Source organism: Carcharhinus amblyrhynchos, chromosome 3, assembly GCF_965287045.1.
Source record: "Carcharhinus amblyrhynchos chromosome 3, sCarAmb.v2.hapA, whole genome shotgun sequence".
Classification (NCBI taxonomy): domain Eukaryota; kingdom Metazoa; phylum Chordata; class Chondrichthyes; order Carcharhiniformes; family Carcharhinidae; genus Carcharhinus; species Carcharhinus amblyrhynchos.
This window is the reverse complement of record NC_137326.1, coordinates 99,614,212-99,638,931: the sequence shown is the minus strand read 5'-3', so window position 1 is coordinate 99,638,931 and position 24,720 is coordinate 99,614,212. Positions and strand designations below refer to the sequence as shown.

Sequence of the window (24,720 nt, the reverse complement as noted above, 5' to 3'; positions counted from 1 at the left end):
CTCCCCTCAGTCTGAGGGTGCACTTTTTCTGCTTGTATCACAGCTTGGTATGTCCCCTGCTCTGCCCAAGACCGCAAGGAACTATAAAAGGTCATGAATGTAGCCCAATCCATCATGCAAACCAGCTCCCATCCATTGATTCTGTCTACACTTCCCATTGTCTGGGCAAAGCAGCCAGCATTATTAAGGTCTCCACGCACCCCAGACTTTCTGTCTTCCACCTTCTTCCGTTTGGAAAAAGATACAAAAGTCTGAGGTCATGTACTCAAGAACTGCTTCTTCCCTGCTGCCATCAGACTTTTGAATAGACCTACTTCGCATTAAGTTGATCTTTCTCTACACCCTAGCTATGACTGTAACACTACACTTTGCACTATCTCTTTTCCTTCTCTATGAATAGTATGCTTTGTCTGTGTAGCCGCCAAGAAACAATACTTTTCATACATGCTAATACGTGTAACAATAATAAATTAAATCAAATCAAATCTCCTTTCAGACATGAACCTGGAGAAGGAGAGAGTATTCATCATGGCAACAATCTAGACCAGTGTTGTACCTCAAATGTATTTAGAATGCAAAAGAATTTCAGAGTGCCTCAAAAGTTGTTATATTCCTGTCCATCTATGATGAATGCATTGGACACCAGTCAATGTCCAGAGCATTCTATAATTTAGTATTTTTCAGTAATGGTTGACTTGTGCGTTTTATTATTTTTTGTTGTATAGTAATAATGCTTCATGCTCTCTTGTTTCACATCATGCAGCTTTGCATAATTTGAACTTATAGTTTGTCAGCACTACATTTTTAAATGTTTTGCCTAGCTTCTTCCGGAGAGGTTCTCCATACTTCCCTGTGTATAGAGGTGGGTTCAAAATGCATAAGGCCTTCTCATATGCAAGTACCCACTTCAGAAGAAAATGATTATTGCTATTTATGGTAAGTATCTAGAGGTAATCTCTGACTAAAACAAATTGTTTTGATTGTTTAAGCAGATGCAAAAGGTCTACCGCTGATAATTAAAAGTTGTTTCTACACTAAAGATATTTGAAATAGCTAAAAATGCAACATGAGCAATGCAAATAGAACAGTAAGGTAGTAATTTAAGTTTTTAAAATTATTAGCTAATTCAATTAAGCAATTTAGCCGCAATTGCGCAAAGAGTTGCCTTTAAGGTTTCAAAGTGATACGATCTGTAAGTGGCCTGAGGATGTCCCTTCTATATAGAATTTAATTGAACTAAGTGCTGGAGAGTAAATACAGGCTTCAAAATATTGAATACAGGTTTTTAAGCCATTAAGTAGTGAATTCATTATCCCTGGCTCAGATCCAAAGATGCTTTCATTGAGTTATAATCAGGTCCTGACCCCTCATATTTCCGTGGATCCATGTATTTTAAAAGGATGTGAGGAAAAGGGATGGGGAGAGGTTTGTAAGTGTAATGTTACATTTATCTGAAGATCCATGGTCAGTACAAACTCTTTGTGAATGATTGATCCAAAAAAGCATGTTCTGACACATGGATCATTCAGAAGCAAAGTTCCCTGTGTCTTATTGATGTAACATTATTCCTTAGTTTTTCTGCCTTAATCAGAAGTTTATTCTTCTGTTCTTCTATAAAATCTTTTATCTAGCAAATATAAGACATCCCCACCATTACCAGTACAAGATACCTTTTGGGACAGAGTGTCAGCAACTAGAAACTAAAACAAAGTTGCAACAGCCTGTTACAGGGAAAAGTATGAATCCCAGCTAATTGTAAGCAATCTGTAATTGAGAATGCTGACAAGTGACCCAGTACAGATGGTTTCAGTCCAAATCAATTTCCAAGTGCAAATAATAACCCTACCCTGAGGGGGTTCTTCAACTCAACACTTCAGAAGTTAATGCCTGTGTGTCATGGAAGGAAATTGATCTAATCGTATCTCCCATCAATGCGAAACTGTATAAGCTCTGAATATTGTTTGTCACATGTACTTCTGAGTCATTTAAGGCACGCTATTCAAAGCTGTCAACTTGTCAGATATTAAAGACTTGGGCTTAGAAGTTTCCACGTGAGTCAGACAAAACGTGTGCTTCTATCTGTTTCCAAAGCTTTTTTTTGCATGGAATAGGTTGCCAGCCTGTTCCCAGAGGCTGTAGCTTGCATTAAACATGGCTGACCAGGAACACTGTCCGTCCGAGTGCATACCATAAGCATTTTGGAAGGATTTACAGGCTAATAATCACCTGTTTTGGCCACATTATGAACACACCATCCATGGCCATCAGGTACTGAAGTGGGACTCAAACCCGAAGCTTTGGTTCATTGCACCACAAGACTTTCAATGCATATACCAAAGGAATTATTGTGAAAGTAAGGTCACTTTGTAACTTCAGATTCTGGTCACTACTACAGTTAATAAAATGCTGAATGTTTAATTGAATAATTATATCCACTAATGATTTACTGCTCAACTGCTTGTTAACTTTTGTTATATTTATCTGAGTAGATACCTTTCTTTCCAACTTTAAGTTGAGATTTGTGACCAATACAAAGCTCTTAGTGCATAACTTGTGGTCTGGCTCCTTCATTGATGATTTGGTAAGAAAGAGTTAATTTAGCTTGAAAGTAATATAATTGAAGGTTAGCAAAGTAGATTCATTTTGATCCAAGTTTTTTTTGGAAGATAGTTCAGCTGAGTTGGACGCCATTCAGCCCTAGAATGATGTTCAGAGATAATATCCTAGACAATTCCTTTGTAAGGAGTTTAAGGATTCATCTGGTTCCTTGACATTTATTTTTCAAGATAACAAACCCAGCTTTCTTTTACAAATTTGAATTAAGAGAAGATCTGAGGTAACTGCACTGGTTAATAAATAGTGGTAAATGCCAAGATAATGAATATTGATTGGCTGACATTTAAAGGTCATTAAATTTTAAAGGTAAGAGCCATTAATTGTTATATATTTCTCAACAGCATACTTGCTTAACAAGAAAAACAAGTTTACGTGGGTTACTTGCCTGAGTTAAGTATTTACAAGACCTGGTATTGATGATTCATGATGATTGACCAGTTTGTCTGGAAGAAATTTTCACAAAGGCTCAACTTCTATTTGTTGTAAATAATATTTATTTTATTTTGTGCCAGCTTGGATGAAATGAAAAAGAAATACATAACTTTATCAGTGTTCTAGATTCTCCAGATCCTCTTTTGTTTTATTTCTACATTGAGCAGTGGCATCTCAGGAATGTACAGGAACAGAAAAGATAATTTTGATTCATCCGGTCTGTCTTCAATTTAGTGAAGTATCTTTCTCATGTAAAACCTTTGGCCAAAGAAACAGAGATAACTATTAAAAATGCTGGGATTTCTAATATTTTGGAACCACTGTAAACCGTGGTATGAAATTAAAATATTCTATTACTGTATTCATTCTGCAGGCTGGAAAAACAGCAAAGGGACCATTCAGTTTAAAGTCTGACAACACCAGGTTTTAGTCCAACCGATTTATTTGATAGTAAACTCACAAGCTTTCGAGGGGACCCCCTCTTCGTCAGGTGAATGGAGAGTTCTGGCCTTGGACAGAGCATATAAAGCACAGACAGTTTAGAGATTACTGACTAGAATGCGAATCTTTCTAATCAGTAATCTCTAAACTGTCTGTGCTTTATATGCTCTGTCCGAGGCCAGAACTCTCCATTCACCTGACGAAGAGGGGGGTCCCCTCGAAAGTTTGTGAGTTTACTATCAAATAAATCGGTTGGACTAAAACCTGGTGTTGTCAGACTTTTTACTGTGTTTACCCCAGTCCAACGCCAGCACATCCACATCATGACCATTCAGTTTGCCAGTGGACATCAAGGCAATATGATTTGCAGTCAACCATTTCAAAAGTGGAAAGATTTGATGCATGCCAGTTGGATATAGGAGCATATTGGTTATGTTACTGGACTGGTAGGCCTGGGCTAATAATGAAAAGGCTCAAATTCAAATTCCAAGACAGTTGGGGAATATTAATATCACCAGCAGCAGAAAGTTCATCGAAAAATGAAGTATAAACCTGGTGAAGCTACAAAACCACATTGATGTTAAACAGTGGAAGCAGCACACTATAGAAAGGGCTAAACCAAAGATTAGTTGTGATGCTAAGCACATCATTATGAATGCAAACATCAACTACCCATGAGGCTTCCAGGGCCCTTTCACTTTGACCAGGCCATGATTTTACAGCAGCAACCTATGATTGCACTGTGAAACTCCAGAACACATAACATTTGTATTCAATCGAAATACATAAATACAAGAATAGTGGCAAGCAAACTATCAGAAAATTCAGGTTCTTGGACACATTTTTAAAATTCATTCATTAATATGCATTGCTGGTAAGACCAGCATTTATTGCCCAGACCTATTACTCTTGAGAAAGTATGATGAGCCACCTTCTTGAACTGCTGCAGTACATTTATTGTAGGTACACCCACAGTGCTGTTAGAATGTTCCAGGATTTTGACGCAGCAACAGTAAAGGAATGGCATAAAGTTCCAAGTCGAGATGGTGTCTGACTTGGAGGGAAATTTGCTGATAGTAACATTCCCGTGCATCAGGGATTGGACAAGATTGTAATCCTGTTATTGGCTTACACTGATGAACATGGCCTGTATTGGGAAAGGCATGGTAAATCCAGTATACTTGTTGACAACGATCTTTTTGGCTCCTGTCCGTGTCCGTTCTTGCCCTCAGCAGGACCCAAAAAGTTAAGCATGAAGACTTTCCGGACCAACTTACACCTGCAGTATACCTTAACTACTTGTCAGAAGATTGTGGATTTAATTCCCACACCAGGTTTTGCGGACATAATCCAGGCTGTCACTCCTGTGTAGTATTAATGGAGTGCTGCTTGGAAGTAATAGTAATTAAGCTAATGAAAAATTGTAAGTAAGATCTGAATACAGTGCTTCTCTGCAAGGATTCATACCCAAACGCACTCTGACTTTCTTTGAAATTCCCTGCATTTCTCCACCCCAATCATCCACTGGAGCACCTAACAATCCTTCCAACCCTTCCCGACAATACCCCCATCCCCTGACTGCCTTCCCCACCCTGACTACCCTACCCATTTCCCCAATTATCCAGTCAACCCCCTGACTGACCACTCCTCCCGCTTTCCACCTCATTCCCATATTGACTTCTTGGCAGTCCCCAATAACTACCTGAACTTCCCTCCATTGACCACCCTGCCAACTGACCACCCAATCCCTTCCATTGACCACCTGAACCCCTCCCAATCACCCCTTAATCACCTGACCTCCCACCTTCTGGCCACCCCAGACTGACCATCTAATACACCCACTCACCCCCTCCTCATAAAATTGGAAGGGCGGGCAAGAAAGATGCAGCTGCATTTCAAGGTAACAAGGAGTGGGGTGACAATTTGATTGTGATTGCCACTCCATGCATGTTATCGCCTGGTGACTCCTATAAATTACGATCTGTGCAGTCATTCTCAATAGCTGAGGAAAGAACTGCCTGCATTTACCGTAGCTAAAATGCATCGAGTGTTGTCTACATTGTACTTTTATAATTTGATCTACATGAGGAACTGAAATATTTTTAATGAAAATTAATTTTCAACAAACAAGTCTGGTTGGCTTTTCAACTTGCCATCTCTTCTGATAATTGTTGGTGATTATGGACTCCAGTAATAGATACTGTATGGTACACTCCATACTGCATATAGAATCATAGAAACCTTACTGTGCAGAAAGAAGCCATTCAGCCCATCGAGTCTGCACTCAGGCCCTACCCCCATATCCCTACATATTTTACCTACTAATCCCTCTAACCTACGCATCTCATGAGACTAAGGGGTAATTTTAGCATGGCCAATCAATCTTTGGACTGTGGGAAGAAACCGGAGCACCCAGAGGAAACCCACGCAGACACGAGAAGAATGTGCAAACTCCAGACAGTGACCCAAGTCAGGAATCAAACCCAGGTCCCTGGAGCTGTGAAGCAGTAGTGCTAACCACTGTGTTACCGTGCCACCCATATTGTGTCACCTGACCTGGGGGTTGACAATCAGCACATGTTAGAGATGGTTGGAACAAGGCTTCAGATGCTTTGCAGTTGTGTGTTCGTGATATGAAAATATGTTGTTAATAAAGTTAGTCCAGCAGCAATGGTGTACATCATAAAAACAAAATATCATCCGATCTTAAAACCAGCACGGCCTTTTCTTCCACTTCACATCTGGGAACAGAATGTTCCATAGATATTAAATAAAGCAATATCAAAGCCATAATATTTTATAAATAGGTTACTGCTTCTAAGAATCCCACAACCTCACATCATTATTAGCCCTAATTCCACCATATCTAGACTCCAAACTGACCTTGAGAGCAATGTCAGTACTTGACTCCATGGCATTATGGGTTCCAATTGCAGAGAACGGTGTATGGTAGCAGTGAGGATTGTAGAGTCAGTGGAAGTGGCCTGTCCTTCAACTTCTAAATAGCACACAAAAGCTGAAATAAAGGAGAACTTTTTATTATGTGAGAAACTGAACAAATGAAAGAGAGGGATACTTGGCTGTATAACAATAGCATATCTACTTACAATTGTCTGTGCATTATTCAGATTCTACAAACCCTTAATAGTGTAACCTTTTGAATAAATTTGCATGTAACAGTTTGAATGCTGCATTGGATTTGATCATTTCTTGTTTCTCTTCACTTGGACTACAGGAAGTACGTGCATTTTGAATATCCTAGTTACATGCAAACAACTTTCTATCGTTTTCATTATTTCCTTCTGCTTTCAGTTCTAACAGCACATTAATGTTGCCAGTTTAATGAGACATAGAATATCACTAAGCATTGTTAGTATTGGAACACCTTTGAGTATTTTTTTAAAAATGTGCCCATGTCTAGTGTACACAAACATTTGATACTGCTTAATAATCTGTCTAAGAGTTTATGAAATTGAAATCTATTTATCTCCTTACTGTGTCCGTGTGTGTGTGTATATGTGTGTGTGTCCGTGTGTGCTGCTGACTGGCAAAGATACTTAGTGCCCTGAATTGTGTTGGCTTACAGAAGCAGTATGGGAGTGGGGGTAGGAGGGCAACAGCACCTCTTAGTGTTGGGAAGGCTGCTAGGTATACTGTGGTAAAGATTTCAGTCTAAAAGCACTTCTACACATTTTAAAATGAAGATGTTATTCCAGTTATTGGAAAAAAATGTTGAGAAAATCATGATAGCAGATCAAAGCGTGACTTCATTTGAAAATTAAGAATTTATGTGAGACAAGTTGCAGGTCATTGAAACACACAGGACAGGGGACATGAAACTGCATGGACACCCACACAGCCTGGAAGCAATTTTATGGTGACGCAAGCGGAGGTGGCAGGGAGAACCCACTCTCAAGGAATGGGCACTTTCAGAGCTCTCTTCGTCCCCTGGCCTATCCCGCAACAATCCAGTGACCACCCCCCTCTTACCCAGGAGACCCCTACACTCTCTTTCCTGAGCCCTCTACTACTTATCTGGCCTCCGTGTCCTGAAACTTAGTCCTAGGTATGGTGCAGTGCCTCCTTCAACCACTGTAGTGCTGGGGAGCTGTTGGTTAATCTGATTTTCTAGCAGTTCTCCAAGGTGGGATTTCCATCCTCACTTGAAAGGAAGTTCAATCTACTGCCAATCAAGTATATTAATATGGCAGCGGGTCTGTTGGAGCCAGTGGAGATGTGTTCCCCACTTGCTCTCCAGAGGCGGGAGACAAGCCCCAGCCATCTGAAAAATTGAGGCTGTTTACTTTGTTTCTCTCTGATCAGATGCAGTCTGACCTGCTGTAAATTTCCAGCATTTTGTGTTTTTACCCCAAAAATAGCATACATGCACATAGCTGCACTCTGTGCATCAGTACATGTGGAATGTTTGGCCCTAATATTTGCAAGGAAGAGTGGAGAATGGGGTGCTAGGAAAAAACCCAACCACTGGGGTCAGAGGAGCTCAATATAATTTTTTTCTTCTGTTTCCAACCTGGCTGATGGTCAGATTGACTGGTTATTTAGCTATGAGGTCAGAAAACCTGCAGCAGAGACCAGAGCTGGGGATAAATAAAGAAAGAGGAGCAAGAGATTTGGGTTTGGTGGATTAGAAGAGAATAGAAATCGCACAAAGTAGAATATTGGAGTTAATGAGGGGAGAACAGAGTGAAAATTCAGAGGGAGCAAAAGATCAGGAGGGAGGAAGTGAAGATTGGAGCTTGATCAGAGGACAAGGCAGCAGAAATTTGGAGTCAGGAAGGATAAGATCAGGGCTTGGCGGAGGGCAGGGGAAGAGACAGAAATGGCAAAGGAGCATAGAAGAAATCAGGGCTTTTGTGGGGAAAAGAACCAAAATTGGATAGGAGGTGTGTATTGGAGAATGCCACCCAGGCATTCTCTCTAAATGAACGTATCTTCATTATGGTGTGATCTTTCTCATACCTACTGCTTCTCTGTTTCCCACTCTGCATCACATTGTATCACTTCCTTGCACATATTACTACAGCAGGGCCCTTTGGTGACCCAGATGGGTCAAATACATAACATTTCCATTTCCTTAATTTGAATGATCCGAAAACAAATTCAGCATGAACAATAGTTAATAGGTTAGTCAGTATTATAAATTCAGGTGGTTTGGAGGTCATTGCTCTCGAGTCGATTGACAGTGAACCTCTGATACTTTTATCTTCATGCTGATGTCAGCAGTGGCTGGTTTAACTGGCGTTGACAAGGAAACTGGAGGTTGTCTCTGCTTCTGAACAGGTGAGATGTTGAGTTTTCTTGGCTGTGCCTGCTTTTGTAGGGGTTCCAGGAAAGACGTGATTTGGTAAGTCTGAACCTGAATTCTCTTCAGGTTCCAACCTTGGCTGATCTGTTTTTTAGACAGTAGCTGGACTGCATGTCTCCTCTGGATAAGGTCATCTGAGGTCCAGACAGTATAAGAATCAGGTCCAGTTTGTGCAAGAATGTGGCAGGAACCCATTTCTTCTCTTTGGAGCAATCCTGAGCCAAACCTCTTTGTCCCAGATGGAAATCTGTGCTTTGTTTTCATGCCATTCCACTTGTATTTGTTGCTATTGCCACATAATAGCCTTGGCTTTTGGAGGTTTTAGAAGATTGAGTATAGAATGCAGCATTTTCATCATGAGTAATACAGGAGAGATCTTGGTCATGGCGTGTGTGGTGTCAATCACATTTCCCAAGCACTCAACAGAGGATTGGAAGAACTCATACTTGTCCTTATGGACTCTCAGACCTTAGTCTTCCAATCTTTGGAGAGTGACATACAAGATTTGAAGGTGTTCCTTTTCATTTCTTCTAGTGACTAGGATGTCATCCAGATTGCACTGGATTCTGCTCAGTCCAGTTCAGAATTTGATACATTGCTCTTTGAAATTATGAAGCAGCAGGTGTGATTCCAGATGACAATCTTTGGTGCTGGAATAAGCCCTTGTGTGTCACAATTGTCAAAAGTTCCTGTGAAAAAGGGTTGGACAAGGCATGCTTAGAGACCTATTTCCTGTGCACATACATCTGAAGTAGGCCACTCAGGTCAATTTTGCTGAAATTTTGGTGCCTTGCCAATCCCGCAATAGGTCCTCAATGTGATGTAATAGGTAATGTTCAGCAAGTGACACTGAACATATAGTGACCTTAAAGTCCCCACAAATCCTCATGGAGCCATCTTTCTTAATGACTGGAACAATAGGCGTGATCCATTGGCTGACGCTGATATTTTCAAAAACTCCAGTCGTCACCAGCCACTCCAAGTCAGCCTCCACCTTCAGCCTAATAGCATATAGTACAGGCCATGTCTTCAAACATTTTGTTTGGCTTCTGTGTTTTGTTTTTAGATTGACTTTAATGTTCTTCATGCTCCCTAATTCTTCATTGAAAACAACACTGCTTCTTTAAAATTTTTGTGAGGCCTGATTCTTCATTGGCTGTCATGTGGACTTCAGCCAATTCAGTGGAATCTTCTCTAGCCATGTGCGACCCATCAACGCTGGGTCATTTTCCTTCAATATGTGTAGAGGCAAATCTACTATTTGCTGTGCAGCCGCTTCAAAGCGACCTTCAGGGCAATCATTTCACCTGTATATATCTTCAGCACTATCCTTGATGGCTTTAAGTGAAGGTGTTGGAGCTTCTCTTGTAGATAGTCTCCGGTGCCAGTGGGACTGCTGCCTCAGTGCCATCTTCAATCCTTACTGGCTGTCCTTCCAGCAGTGGAGTTAACCACTACCCGTGTGTAGTACCAGTGATGGCTAGCACATGTAGCGATAGCGCCTTCTCTGACTGTGTGTCACTTTGCTCTTCTCAGCCCTGTTGTATAGCATGGATATTTCTCTTTCGATTTTGTTTAAATGTTGTCTTGGTTTGTTCTTGCTTTTTTTATAGTTTGCTTTTTGTTTCTGCAAGCACGCTTTATGGATCCTTTTTTCCCACAGCTTTGATATTCAGTGTCTTCACACTAGCATTCAGCAGCTGAATGCCCTGGCTTTGCACACCAGTAATATGTGAGAGCCTGGGTGTCTTTTAGTGTCGATTTTGCGGACATTTTGTGAACCTGAGTAGATGAATTTGATTGCGGAGCATTGCATCCAATTCTGTAGAAACATTGATTTCACTGGCTTTCTGCAGAGTGGGATTGCTTTGATTTAACAGATGTTTTTGTGCTGCTTTGTTGTATAGACCACAAACAAGTGTGTCATGAATTGTGTCATTGAGCACATTTCCAAATTCACAATATTCTGTAAGTGTTTTAAGCACTGGAACAAATTGTGCATTGCATCACTTCCTTGCATATATTATTATAGTAGGGCTCAATGGTAAACCAAAAGGACAAATATATAACAGGAGGAAATGAGAGAAAAGGGTCTAGTTGGGGGGAAATGTTGGATTCAGGAGGGAGCGAGCAATGGTGTAGTTTTGCAGCAGAGGAATAAGTGAACGCAATCAGGATGGAGAGAATTAGAGGTTGGGGTTTGTTTGGGCAGTGGAGGAAGAGAGAAGAATTTGAAAAAAAACTAAAAGAGTAAGACTTGCTAGGGGAAAGGATGGAAATTGAGACAGTGTGGAAGAGAGATCTGATTTCATGGGGGAAGAGAGCACAATTAAGAGGGAGGAAAGAGAGCACAATTGGGAGGGAGGGAACAAAGAGTCGTGGCTTGATAGGGTAGTGGTGTGGATGACATGGAGGCATGAGTAGAAGTCCAAAAACCAACAATCAGGCTTGATTTATATATGTTAATGAAGTGTGCTACCTCTCCAAGGTACATAGGTTATGGGTTGGGGCATTTCCTCATTTAAAAATTTTAGTTTAAAATTCATGTGCAGACTTGTGCGCTAATGCAGAAAATTGCTTCAATCATGAAGTTACTGTATTACATTTTTGTAACTTTCATTTAATAGCAAAACTTCAGTACCAGTTAGGCATGAGAAAGAATCCTCATTCTGAATGTGGGTAATGGCTGCCTGTCTGTTTTGGTCATTTTGTAAAGCTCTGTATAATAAACAGAGAACACTTAGGTACATCATGAAACGAGTTGGACAACAAGGCATGCTTAGAGACCTATTTTTGCTCCTTGGGAGATAACCTCTGTGAAGCTACAGCAAATAATGTTTCAGTTCCCTGTTATGGAAGACAGGACACCTAGACCTGAATATTTCCTCTAACTTGTACTAGCAGGCTGATGAATTGAGATTTAATTTTAATACATAGGAGATGAAGGCGATCAAAATAGAGAGCTATTATAATGAAATTAAAAATTGTTTTCAGAGATGTGCCAACTGCAAGAAAGCCTTAAGAAATCCAATCAAGAGGTTGATTTCCTTCAACAGCATGTAAGAGAACTGCAGCTTTCATCAGACACAATTGCACTACAAACCCATCAAATCCATGTTTTAGAACAGAAAGAAGCTGAACTCCAAATCAGGTGTTGCGACCTACAGAAACAAGGACGCGGTAAGTGAGACTTCTGCTGAAGAACATTGATTTATTTAATAAATGACTGCTTTAAAAACTTAGTGCTTTAATCTAAGCCCCAGCACACTGAAATCATAATGACCAATCATCATTTTATGTAATTACAGATACAAAGAATTACAACTAGATTTGCTATGCATACACTTAAAAAACAAAGGTTAGAATGGCAATAAAATAGCGATATCTTCTCAACTGTTATGCCACTAATTAAAATACAACAGAATTTTCATATTTTAAAATTATACACATCTCAGCAATAAGTTATAAAATTAACAGCATTTTATTTCAGATACTTGTCCATGGACTTGCAATCCAGATCCCAATCAAAGCCTATTGTACACAATCATTGCATTTTCAAAAAATACATTCAAATAGTGCTAAATTGGAAAAGCTGTAATCTGTGATCTTGAGCTGCTGATGTCATGGTGCAAACTTCAAAAATTATTTAGTTCTCAACATGCGAAAAAAACACTTGTTGGTGAAATCTTGCGGCATTGGCAGCCATTTAAAGTGGGAAATGATTTTCCAAGGCTATTGGTTTGATTGGTCTTTGCGAAATTGATTTACTTCTAAGCCAGTCACTGCAATAATAAAACATCACGTAACATTGCATTGGTGCTTCTGGTCCTGGAACTAATTCAGTCACTATGTCCTCACAGCTGTTTGGCATTTAGAGCAAATAATGTCATATGCAAAATATTATTGAAATCCTCAGTCAAGCCAGGGCAACTTGCCCTGCTACTAGGATCCAGTGCAGAGTTTACAGATGGGAATTTGATCCAAGTGCTGGTTTTTGGGGTCAAGGCCAACATCGCCCTAGTAACAAGTTATAACATTTATGTGTTATCCAGGCTGGCTGTACTTACTTAGTATCTCACAAGATGTTCTGGCAGCTCATTTCAAAGGCGGAATAAACAAAAGTGCAAAAAAACCTTTCACTGTATGTATTACAAATACAGTCATTTGCGTACTATTTCAGTAACCGTTCTTGGAATCGGAAATTACATCTTTAAAATGTTTTACATATTCTTTCAGGGAAATAAGGATGGAAATAGAAGGGGCTCTGGCCTAGATCTTTCAATCTTCCTCATATATGGGATTGATGCAAAGGGACTAAAGAGTGCAAATATTAAAATCCTGTTCATAAAAGGGAGTAAAACCTAGTAACTGTAGCCCAGTCAACCCACCATTAGTGGCGTGGAAACTTCTAGAGGCCATAATCCAGGCCAAAATCAATTTTTACTTGGAAACCTCATAAAATGGGCAGCATGGTGGCACAGTAGTTAACACTGCTGCCTCACAGTGCCAGAGACCCGGGCTTGATTCCTGGCTTGGGTCACTCTGCAGAATTTGCACGTTCTCGCCACGTCTGTGTGGGTTTCCTCTGGGTGCTCCAGTTCCCTCCCACGGTCTGAAAGACATGCTGGTTAGGTGTATTGACCATGCTAAATTCTCCCTCAGTGTACCCGAACAGATGCTGGAGTGTGGTGACTAAGGGATTTTCACAGTAACTTCATTGCAGTGTTAATGTAAGCCTACTTGTAACACTAATAAATAAACTTTAAAAACAAGTTGATTAATGTTAGACAACATGCAAAGGCAAGTCAAGTCTGGTAAGTTTAATTGAGTTCTTCACATAATGGAGCACACTTAATATTGTGTATTTGCACTGACAAAAGGTGCTTGAGTACCATATAATGAATTCATTTAAAAACTAAGGCTCATGGGACTAATGTGGCAGTGGATGCAAAATTGGTCATGTAACAAAAAGCAGAAAATAGTGGTGAAAAGTTATTTTTCAAACTGGAAAGAAATATACATTGGTGTCCCCTAGAGTTCACTGTTCGGACTATTGCATGTTTTGATATGGCCAGCGGGGGTTGGGGGGGTGGGCACCACAGAAGACTGCAGATTCCAATTTGCTGAATATCAGAAGGAAATAGATTTCTAGACACAAAGGGTATCAAGAGGAGAGAGTGGGAGTAAGGCCTTAGAGGATCAGCCATGATCACGTTGAATAGTGGAGAAGGTTTGAGGGACTGAATGGCCTACTCATATTCTTTTTTCTATGCAAATTTGATAGCAAAAGTAAGGGATGCTTGGAACATGCATGAGAGCAGTTTATGGCGGGGGGGGAGCGCAGAAATGTGGGAGCAGGGGAGCAGGATTGATGTGGGAGTGGGGAACAGGATTGATGTGAGAGTGAGGGGGCAGGAGAGATTTGGGAGTGAAAGGTTGGGAGAGATGTGAGAGTGGGGGAAGACAGGATTGTTTATTTATTTTTATCAGTATCACAAGTAGGCTTACATTAACACTGCAATGAAGTTACTGTGATAGTCCTCTAATTGCCACATTCCAGCACCAGTTTAGGTACGCTGAAGGAAAATTTAACATGGCCAATGTATCTAACCAACACGCCTTTGAGGCTTGTGGGAGGAAAATGGAGCACCCAGAGGAAAATCACACAGGCATGGGGAGAACGTGCAAACAACGCACAAACAGTGACCCAAGCCGGGAATGAAACCTGGCACCATGCAGCAGCAGTGCTAACCACTGTGCTACCGTAATGTGGAAGTGAGGGGGCTGGAGAGATGTGAAAGTGGGTGAGGTGGGAGTGAGGGGGGGAACAGGATGCTTAAAGAAAGAACAAAGAGACAACAGTGAAATCATAGGATCCTTTGCCCTTGCTCTTATAGTTGTGAGAATCCACCATACCCTCAGTCCCAGTGTCAGTTCCATAAGAATTAGTCATCCTGCTTCTCTGCACTCCTCACTTTATAAACTGCAAACAAAGAACGAAAGAACAAAGAACAACCCAGCGTGGGAAACAGGCCCTTCGGCCCAACGAGCCCGCGCCGCCCCTTCAACGAAGCATTTTCCTACACCTACCCTGCCCCGTGTGTATGTGAATGGAACCCCTAATGTAGCCAGATTCAGGGGAGAATAGTGTCAATTTGGTACACCAATCAGCCTAAGAGCACATCTTTGGGGTGTGGGAGGAAACCGGAGCACCCAGAGGAAACCCACGCAACCACAGGGAGAATGCGCAAACTCCCACAGACACAGGCCCAAATCCATGTATCTGCACAGCTAGCAGTGATAGTCACTGAGCTGTTGTGGTGCCCGTCTGCTGGTCCAGGATTAAGCGTACACAAAGACACGAAGTACTAGGCCACTCTCATAGAACATAGAACATTACAGCGCAGAACAGGCCCTTCGGCCCACGATGTTGCGCCGACCAGTTAAAAAACAATGACCCACTAATCTAAACCAATCCCTTTTCGTCCATAAACCTATCCACGGATCTCTTAAACGCCCCCAAACTAGGCGCATTTACAACTGCAACAGGCAGGGCATTCCAATCCCTCACCACCCTCTGGGTAAAGAACCTTCCCCTGACATCCGTCCTATAACTACCCCCCCTTAATTTAAAGCCATGCCCCCTCGTGCTAGCTTTCTCTATCCGAGGAAAAAGGCTATCACTATCCACCCTATCTAAACCTCTAATCATCTTATATGTTTCAATAAGATCCCCTCTTAGCCGCCTTCTTTCTAGCGAAAACAACCCCAAATCGCTCAGTCTCTCCTCATAGGACCTCCCCTCCATACCAGGCAACATCCTGGTAAACCTCCTCTGCACCCTCTCCAAAGCCTCCACATCCTTCCTGTAATGTGGGGACCAGAACTGCACACAGTACTCCAAGTGCGGCCGCACCAGAGTTGTGTACAGTTGCAACATGACGCTGCGACTCCTAAATTCAATCCCCCTACCAATAAACGCCAAGACACTGTATGCCTTCTTAACAACCTTATCTACTTGATTCCCAACTTTCAGGGATCTATGTACACATACACCTAGATCCCTCTGCTCATCCACACTATTCAAAGTCCTCCCGTTAGCCCTATACTCAACACATCTGTTATTCCTACCAAAGTGAATTACCTCACACTTCTCCGCATTAAACTCCATCCGCCACCTCTCGGCCCAGCTCTGCAACCTGTCTAAGTCTCCCTGCAAACTATGACACCCTTCCTCACAATCTACCACACCTCCGACTTTGGTGTCATCAGCAAATTTGCTAATCCACCCAACTATACCCTCATCCAGATCATTAATAAAAATTACAAACAGCAGTGGCCCCAAAACAGATCCCTGAGGCACACCACTCGTAACCGAACTCCATGACAAATATTTACCATCAACCACCACCCTCTGTCTCCTTTCTGCTAGCCAATTCCTGATCCAATTTCCTAGACTACCCTCAATCCCATACATCTGCATTTTCTGCAGAAGCCTACCATGGTGAACCTTATCAAACGCCTTACTAAAATCCATATATACCACGTCAACTGCCTTACCCCCATCCACCTCTTTGGTCACTTTCTCAAAAAACTCAATAAGGTTAGTAAGGCACGACCTACCCGCTACAAAACCATGCTGACTATCTCCAATCAATTCATTACTCTCCAAATAACTATAAATCCTATCCCTAATAATTTTTTCTAAAACCTTGCCCACAACAGAGACTCACCGGTCTATAATTCCCAGGGAAGTCTCTGTTCCCCTTCTTAAACAATGGGACAACATTCGCTATCCTCCAATCTTCCAGTACTATACCAGAGACCAACAACGACCTGAAGATCAGAGCCAGAGGCTCTGCAATCACCTCTCTTGCCTCCCAGAGAATCCTAGGGTAAATCCCATCCGGACCAGGGGACTTACCTATTTTCAAACCCTCTAGAATATCCAGCACATCCCCCTTATCAACTGCAATACTGTCTATTTTACACCCCTGCAACCCAGTGTCCTCCTCAGCTATATTCATGTCCCCCTGTGTGAACACCGAAGAGAAATATTGGTTCAATGCCTCTCCAATCTCTTCCGGTTCCACACACAACTTCCCTCTACTGTCTGTAACTGGCCCTAATCTTGCCCTAACCAACCTTCTGTTCTTGACATACCTATAGAACGCCTTAGGATTCTCCTTAATCCTATCAGCCAAAGTCTTCTCATGTCCTCTTTTAGCCCTTCTTAACTCACTGTTCAACTCCCTCCTAGCCAATCTAAAGCTTTCTAATGCACTACCTGAGCCCTCAAGCCTCATCTGAACATAAGCCTCCTTTTTCTTTTTAACCAACGAATCAACTTTTTTAGTGCACCACGGTTCCCTAGCCCTACCAAATCCTCCTTGCCTGACAGGGACATACCTATCACGGACTCGCAGTAGCTGCTCCTTGAAAAAACTCCACATTTCGGACGTTCCCAGTCCCTGTAATCTCCTAGTCCAACCTATGCTTCCTAATTCTCTCCTAATAGCCTCATAATTACCCTTCCCCCAGCTAAAACTACTGACCCGAGGTTCATGCCTATCCCTTTCCATCACTAAGGTGAACGTAACCGAATTGTGGTCACTATCACCAAAATGCACACCAACTTCCAAGTCTAGCACCTGGTCTGGCTCATTTCCCAGCACCAAATCCAATATAGCCTCACCTCTAGTTGGCCTATCTACATACTGAGTCAAAAAACCTTCCTGCATGCTTTGTACAAAAACTGACCCCTCTAACGAGCTAGAGCTATAGCAATTCCAATCAATATTAGTAAAGTTAAAATCCCCCATAACAATTACCCTATTACTTTCACTCCTAACCAGGATCGTCTCCACAATCCTTTCCTCAACATCTCTAGAACTTTTAGGAGGTCTATAAAAGACTCCCAACAGGGTGACCTCTCCTCTCCTATTTCTAATCTCCGCCCATACTACCTCAACAGACAAGTCCTCATCAAACTTCCTCTCTGACACTGTGATACAGTCCTTGACCAATAATGCTACCCCTCCCCCCCTTCTACCTCCTTCTCTACTCCGACTAAAGCATTTGAACCCCGGGACCTGCAACAACCATTCCTGACCCTGCTCTATCCATGTCTCTGAAATGGCCACAACATCAAAGTCCCAGGTACTGATCCACGCTGCAAGTTCATCCACTTTATTGCGAATACTCCTCGCATTAAAGTATACGCATTTCAAACCCTGCTCCGCCCCACCCCCACGATGCCGTGCATTGCAGTCCCCATCTATGCCCCCCTCACTTTCACCCCCTCTACTCAGGATCCCACCCCCCCTCCGAATCAGTTTAAACCTCCCTGCATAGCCTTTGCAAATTTACCCCCCAGGATATTTGTTCCCCTCTGATTCAGGTGTAGACCATCACTCTTATAGAGGTCCCACCTTCCCCAGAATGAGCCCCAATTGCTCAAGTACCTGAACCCCTCCCTCCTGCACATCCCCTCAGCCACGAGTTCAAACTTTCCCTCTCTCTATTCCTCTCTAAACTATCCCGTGGCACAGGCAAGAGTCCGGAGATAACCACTCTTTCTGACTTGGCCTTTAGTTTCCACCCCAACTCCATAAATCTCTGCTTAATATCCCCTTCCCTTAACCTCCCTATGTCGTGCGTCCCCACATGAACTATAACTTGGGGTTGATCTCCCTCTCCCCTAAGAGTCCTGAATACCCTTTCCGATACATCCTGGACCCCAGCCCCTGGTAGGCAACACACCAGCCCTGAGTCCCTACCATTACTTCCGACTCTCCTATCTGCCCCCTTAACTGTGGAGTCCCCAATCACGAGGCCCAATCTTTTACATCCCTTAACCACCTGAGCTTTTACAATATGCTCACCCCCAGAGACCTGCTCCCTTTGGCTATCCCCAGTTGATTCCTCCTCAACTGTAGCCTCCAGGACCGAAAACCTATTTTGGAGGGGAACAGCCCCAGGGGATTGTCCCCCCACTTGCTTCTTTCCCCTCCTCCTGGCAGTGACCCAAGACTCATTTCTAGGAGTGACTATCTCCTTATAACTCCTATCGATGTCCGCCTCCGCCTCCCGAATTATGCAGAATTCCTCTAATTCCACCTCCAGCTCCTTTACACGCTCCTCCAGAAGCTGCAATCGAACACACTTCTTACAAGTAAAATCACCTGAAACACTACTGGAGTCCCTCACCACATACATCCCACAGGAGATGCAGCTTACTGCCTGAACTGCCATCCCTGAAACAATTACCAGCAGAAAAATAAAAATAAAAATATTAAAAAAAAACTTCCCCCACACTTATAATTAGGTTAGAGGAGGTGGGAGGGTGGGATTCTTTACCAGTGTAGAGGATCGGGTATCCTCTCTGCACTAATTTATAGGGTTAGGGGCCCGAGAAAAATAAACTACAACTACCGGTAAGCGTCCTAGTGACGACTTCTGGTTTCTAACTAATTTAAAAAAAAACGCCGAAACTCGCGACTTAAACTAGAAATAAAAAGTTAAACAATATAAACAGAAAAATGTACCTTTTTTGCTGCCTCCTCACACGCCCAAAAATCGCTGCCGCTCGATACTGCTCCTCAGGAACAATGAACCTCCAAGAGCAGCCCACGCACGACCCACCGTGTGCATGCCCCTCGTTTGACAACAAGGTGGACTGACTCCTGTGGATTAAGAAAGACAAAACATTAACATGTAATACTACATTTCCGGTGTCGTCCTGAGGCTCTGACCCTATTTAATACCATCTACTATAACCCTCCATCCCTGTTTCGCTCGTGTCTATCTAAGTAAACCTTAATCAAGTCCAACGTGCCTGCCTCCACCATCTTACTTGGCAGCGCGTTCCATACCCCCACGACCCTCTGCGTGAAAGATCTTCCTCTCGTATCCAAATTATACTTCTCCCCCCTCACCCTTAGATCGTGACCTCTCGTAATTGTCCCCAATCTAGGGAAAAGCCTACCACTGTTGACTCTATCTATTCCCTTCATTATTTTATACACCTCTATCAGATCCCCCCTTAATCTCCGTCTTTCTAAGGAGAAGAGCCCCAGTTTCTCCAACCTTTCCTTGTAACTCAGTCCTTCCATGCCAGGCAACATCCTGGTAAACCTCCTCTGCATCCTCTCCAGGGTCTCCACGTCCTTCCGGTAGTAAGGTGACCAGAACTGGACGCAGTACTCCAAATGCGGCCTAACCAACGTTCTGTACAACTGAAGCATTAGACGGCAGCTCTTATACTCTGTACCCCTTCCTATAAAGGCTAGCATTCAGTAAGCTTTCTTCACAACCTTCTCTACCTGTGTTGACACCTTCAGAGACTGTGCACCTGCACTCCCAGGTCCCTCTGTATTTCTATACTCTTAATCGGTCTACCTTTTATCACGTAACTCCTCCCAGCATTATTCCTTCCAAAAAGCATCACCTCGCATTTGTCAGGATTAAATTCCATCTGCCATCTATCTGCCCAATATACCAACCTATCTATATCCTGCTGTGTCACCTGACAGTCCTCCTCAGTATCTGCCAATCATGCCATCTTGGTGTCATCCGCAAACTTGCTGATCACACCACGTACGCCCTCTTCCAAGTCGTTTATATATACTACAAAGACGAGAGGTCCCAGTACTGAGCCCTGCGGCACACCACTGGTGACTGACCTCCAGCCAGAAAAGGACCCTTCCACTACTACTCTCTGTCTCCTATTGCCCAGCCAGTTTTCAATCCACCTAGCTACCTGTCCTTGTATCCCATGTGCCTTAACCTTTTCTACCAGCCTACCGTGAGGGACTTTGTCAAACGTCTTACCGAAATCCATATAGATGACATCAACGGCTTGCCCATCGTCAACCGTTTTTGTCACCTCCTCAAAGAATTCTACCAGATTCGTAAGGCAAGACCTCCCCCGAACAAAGCCATGTTGCGTATCCCTAGTCAGATCGCAATGCTCCAAATGCTCATACGTCCTATCCCTAAGAAATTTTTCCAATAACTTTCCTACCACCGCTGTCAAACTCACTGGTCTATAATTACTAGGGTTATCCCTACTACCCTTTTTAAACAGCGGTACCATATTAGCTACCCTCCAGTCCTCTGGGACCTCACCTGTATCCAAGGAAGAGACAAAGATTTACGTCAGAGGCCCAGCAATTTCATCTTTCACCTCCCTAAGCAGCCTGGGATAAATACCATCAGGCCCCGGAGCTTTATCCGTTTTTATGCTACCTAAAAACCTTAGCACTTCCTCCCTCGTAATGGCTATTTCCTTCCACTGATCTACAGCTCCCTCCAAGACATTACACGACACCAAACCCCTCTCCTTCGTGAATACCGACGCAAAGTATTCATTCAGGATCTCCCCCATTCCCTTAGACTCGATACATAGCTCCCCTCCTTTGTCCCTAAGAGGACTAATTTTCCCTCTAACCACTCTCTTGCTCCTAATATAAGAGTAAAATGCCTTTGGATTTTCCTTAATCCTATCAGCCAAAGCCATTTCATGCCCTCTTTTCGCCCTTCTAACTCCCCTTTTTAGCTCCCTCCTACTCTCTCTATATTCCTCCAGCGCACTCTCCGTTCCCAGTTGTTTCGACCTAACATATGCCTCCCTCTTCTTCCTGACCAAGTCTTCGATACCCCCTGTAATCCACGGCTCTCTAATCCTGCCTTTCCCATCCTTCCTCTTTGCCAGCACATGCCTTTCCTGCAACATTAACAGTTTGCCCTTGAAAACCTCCCACTTACCAACCGTGGACTTGCCAGCTAACAACCCCTCCCAATCAGTGTCCTTCAGCTCCCTCCTAATCCGGCTATAGCTCGCCTTCCCCCAGTTCAGCACCCTCCCCTTCGGACGGCACTCATCCCTTTCCATTTTTATCCTAAAGTAGACGGACTTGTGATCACTGTTAGCCACATGTTCGCCTACCTCAACCTCAACCACCTGCCCCGGCTCATTACCCAACAGTAAATCCAGTATAGCCCCCTCCCATTGTGCACCACTCTTCCCTCTTGTACCTACATCATGCTCCCCTTTTTCCCCCTCCCTCTTACATCTTGTGCTTTCCTTCCCCTGCCTTTAAAAATGGATCATGCTCTTCTCTCTTCCTCCTTCCCTCCACCTCCCATAACTGTACCATGTGAAGAAATGGCTGTGAGTTGAGTGATTTCACTATTGTCTCTTTGTTCTTTCTTTAAGCATGTGCACTGTTGCTGCTCTGCACCCTTCTGACTCCCACATCTCTCCACCAACTCTCACAGCTTTCCTTCCCTCTCCCACTCCCAAATCTCTCATACCCCTCCATCCCAAATCAATTCTGTTCCCCCCCCACCACCCCGCCAACCCCCACCTCACCTACTCTCACATCTCTCCGGCCCACTCACTTCCACATTACGGTAGCACAGTGGTTAGCACTGCTGCTGCATAGTGCCAGGTTTCATTCCCGGCTTGGGTCACTGTTTGTGCGGAGTTTGCACGATCTCCCCGTGCCTTGTGTGATTTTCCTCTGGGTGCTCCAGTCTTCTCCCACAAGTCTCAAAGGCGTGTTGGTTAGATGCATTGGCCACGCTAAATTTTCCTTCAGCGTACCTAAACTGGTGCCGGAATGTGGCAACTAGAGGACTTTCACAGTAACTTCATTGCAGTGTTAATGTAAGCCTACTTGTGATATTGATAAAAATAAATAAACAATCCCGTCTTTCCCCACTCTCACATCTCTTCCAACCTTTCACTCCCAAATCTCTCTTGCCCCGGCACTCTCACATCAATCCTCTCCCCCACTCACATATCAATCCTGCCCCCCCCCACTCCCACATCAATCCTGTCCCCCACTCCCAATGTAGAAACATTGTGCCCTTACAGCTAGTGATGTCTGCGTAGGTCTTGTGTAGGTCATTGGACTGCTCAAAAACTGGAAGTTAGTCTCCAATGCCACTTTTCATTTGTTCTCATATATATTAATAATCCAGACTTGGCTATAGGTGGCTTTGGTGGTTGTCACTTAAAGGCTAGCCTTACTGAGAAAGGGTCACGTTGTGTAAATAACAAACCAACACTTAGCATTGGGAATCTCCCTAAAAGGAAGAGTTTTCTGAGTGAGAAAGAGTGTACTGTCGACTAGCTCGAAGCATGCAGTTAATGAAGCAACCTTATCAATGAAGTTTGTTCAATCTAGTCACCTGATGAAGGAATAACTCTCTGAAAGCTTGTGATACCAAACAAACCTTGTGTTGTGAGACTTCTTACTGCCATTCAATAAGACCATGGTTGATCAGATTGCAACCTCAACCCCACGTTCTTGCCTGGCCCCAATGACCTTTCATCCCCTTGTTAATCAAGAATCTAGCTCTGCCTTAAACATGTTCAAAGAGTGGAATTTTCCTTTTGTTTTCAAAGTGCTGGCTCAGATGAGAAAAACGCACCAGCTGCATTGCAGGCTTTTCCTGCCATATTTTCCAGCACTTTGAAAAAACAAATGTTGGAGCGGGGTCCCACGCTGTCATAATGGGGGGCATGTAACATTGATCTTCCAGAGATTGAGGTGCCCTTTTTACAAGATCTAACAGCACTAAAAATAGAACCCAAGATTCCCGCCCTGCACACAAAAAGCCACCCCCTCCCCCCACGCACATGGAGAACCCCATGCCCATCTACACACATGGGAAGAACCCCTATCCCACACACACATGAGGACTGCCCCCTTCATGGACACAGGGAACCCCCCACACCAAGGACAAAAGATACCCCATCTCCTGTTGCATACAGGAAACCTCTCCCAATGGATCTTAACACTTTCCTTGCACTACCCCTGGTACTGCCCCATACTGCCAGGAGGCAGTGCCTAGACAATTCCAGGGCACTGCCAGGATACAGTCCTATAACAAGTCCCTCTCCTCCATGGGAGCTGTACGTACTTGTGCATCCCTGATGGGTTCTCTTCACCTGGTTCACATTGCTCCATAAGTGATGTCACATTGGAACGAGGAGAGATCCAAATGCAGAGGGGTACAATACAGTGGAGAAGCCCACTAATGATTTGAAATCTATTTAAATGAGGTTTCTGGTTGTGTACCCTGTTATGTCAGTAGTGGGGGAGCAAGATGACCGTGTCATGAGATCTCACCGCGAGAATCTCGATTATACCTCTTGTGAGATCTTTCACCTCCATTGCCATTTATGCCCAAGGAAAATGGGGGCACAAAATCCTGGCCCTAGACTCTGTTTCCACTGCCGTTTGAGAAAGAAAGCTCCAGAGACTCATGACCCTCTGAGAGAAAATATCTGTGTCTTAAATGAGCAACCCCTCATTTTTAAACAGTGACCCCTAGTTCTAGATTCTCCAACAAGAAGACATATCCTCTCCGCATCCACCCTGTCAATATCCCTCAAGATCTTAAAAGTTTAGATCAAGTCACCTCCTACTCTTCTAAACTCTAGAAGATATAAATCTAACCCGTCCAACCTTTCCTCATAAGACAACACATCCATCCCTGACAATAGTCTAGTGAACCTTCTCTGAACTGCTTCTCAACATAAATAAGATGACTAGCACCTGTATGCAGTATTCTAGATGTGGTCTCACTAATGCCCTGTGCAACTGAAGCATGATTTCCCTACTTTTATAATCAATTCCCCTCACAATGCACAATAATATTCTATTAGCTTTCCTAATTTCTTGCTGTAATTTTACATTAGCCTTTAATGAATCATGCACTAGAACACCCGATCCCTCTGAACTTCAGAGCTCTGCAATCTTTCGGCATTTAAATAATCAACTTCTTTTTATTCTCCCTGCCAAAATGGACAGTTTCAAGACCCATTTAATACTCCATTTGCCGGATTTTTGCCCATTCACATAACCTATCTATAAACTTTTGTAGCCTCC

The 24,720-nt window shown here is 43.1% G+C and overlaps 1 protein-coding gene across 2 annotated transcripts in view; it reads left to right on the top strand.

Annotated features, from left to right (window-relative positions):
* The window catches only part of lekr1 (Leucine-, glutamate- and lysine-rich protein 1), a 190,211-nt gene that overhangs the window by 111,828 nt on the left and 53,663 nt on the right, over positions 1-24,720 (top strand). For both annotated transcript variants that reach the window (XM_080185588.1, XM_080185587.1), the window contains one exon: positions 11,810-11,995. In XM_080185588.1, coding sequence (XP_080041714.1) covers positions 11,810-11,995 — 186 coding nt within the window. The remainder of the gene's footprint in view (positions 1-11,809; positions 11,996-24,720) is intronic.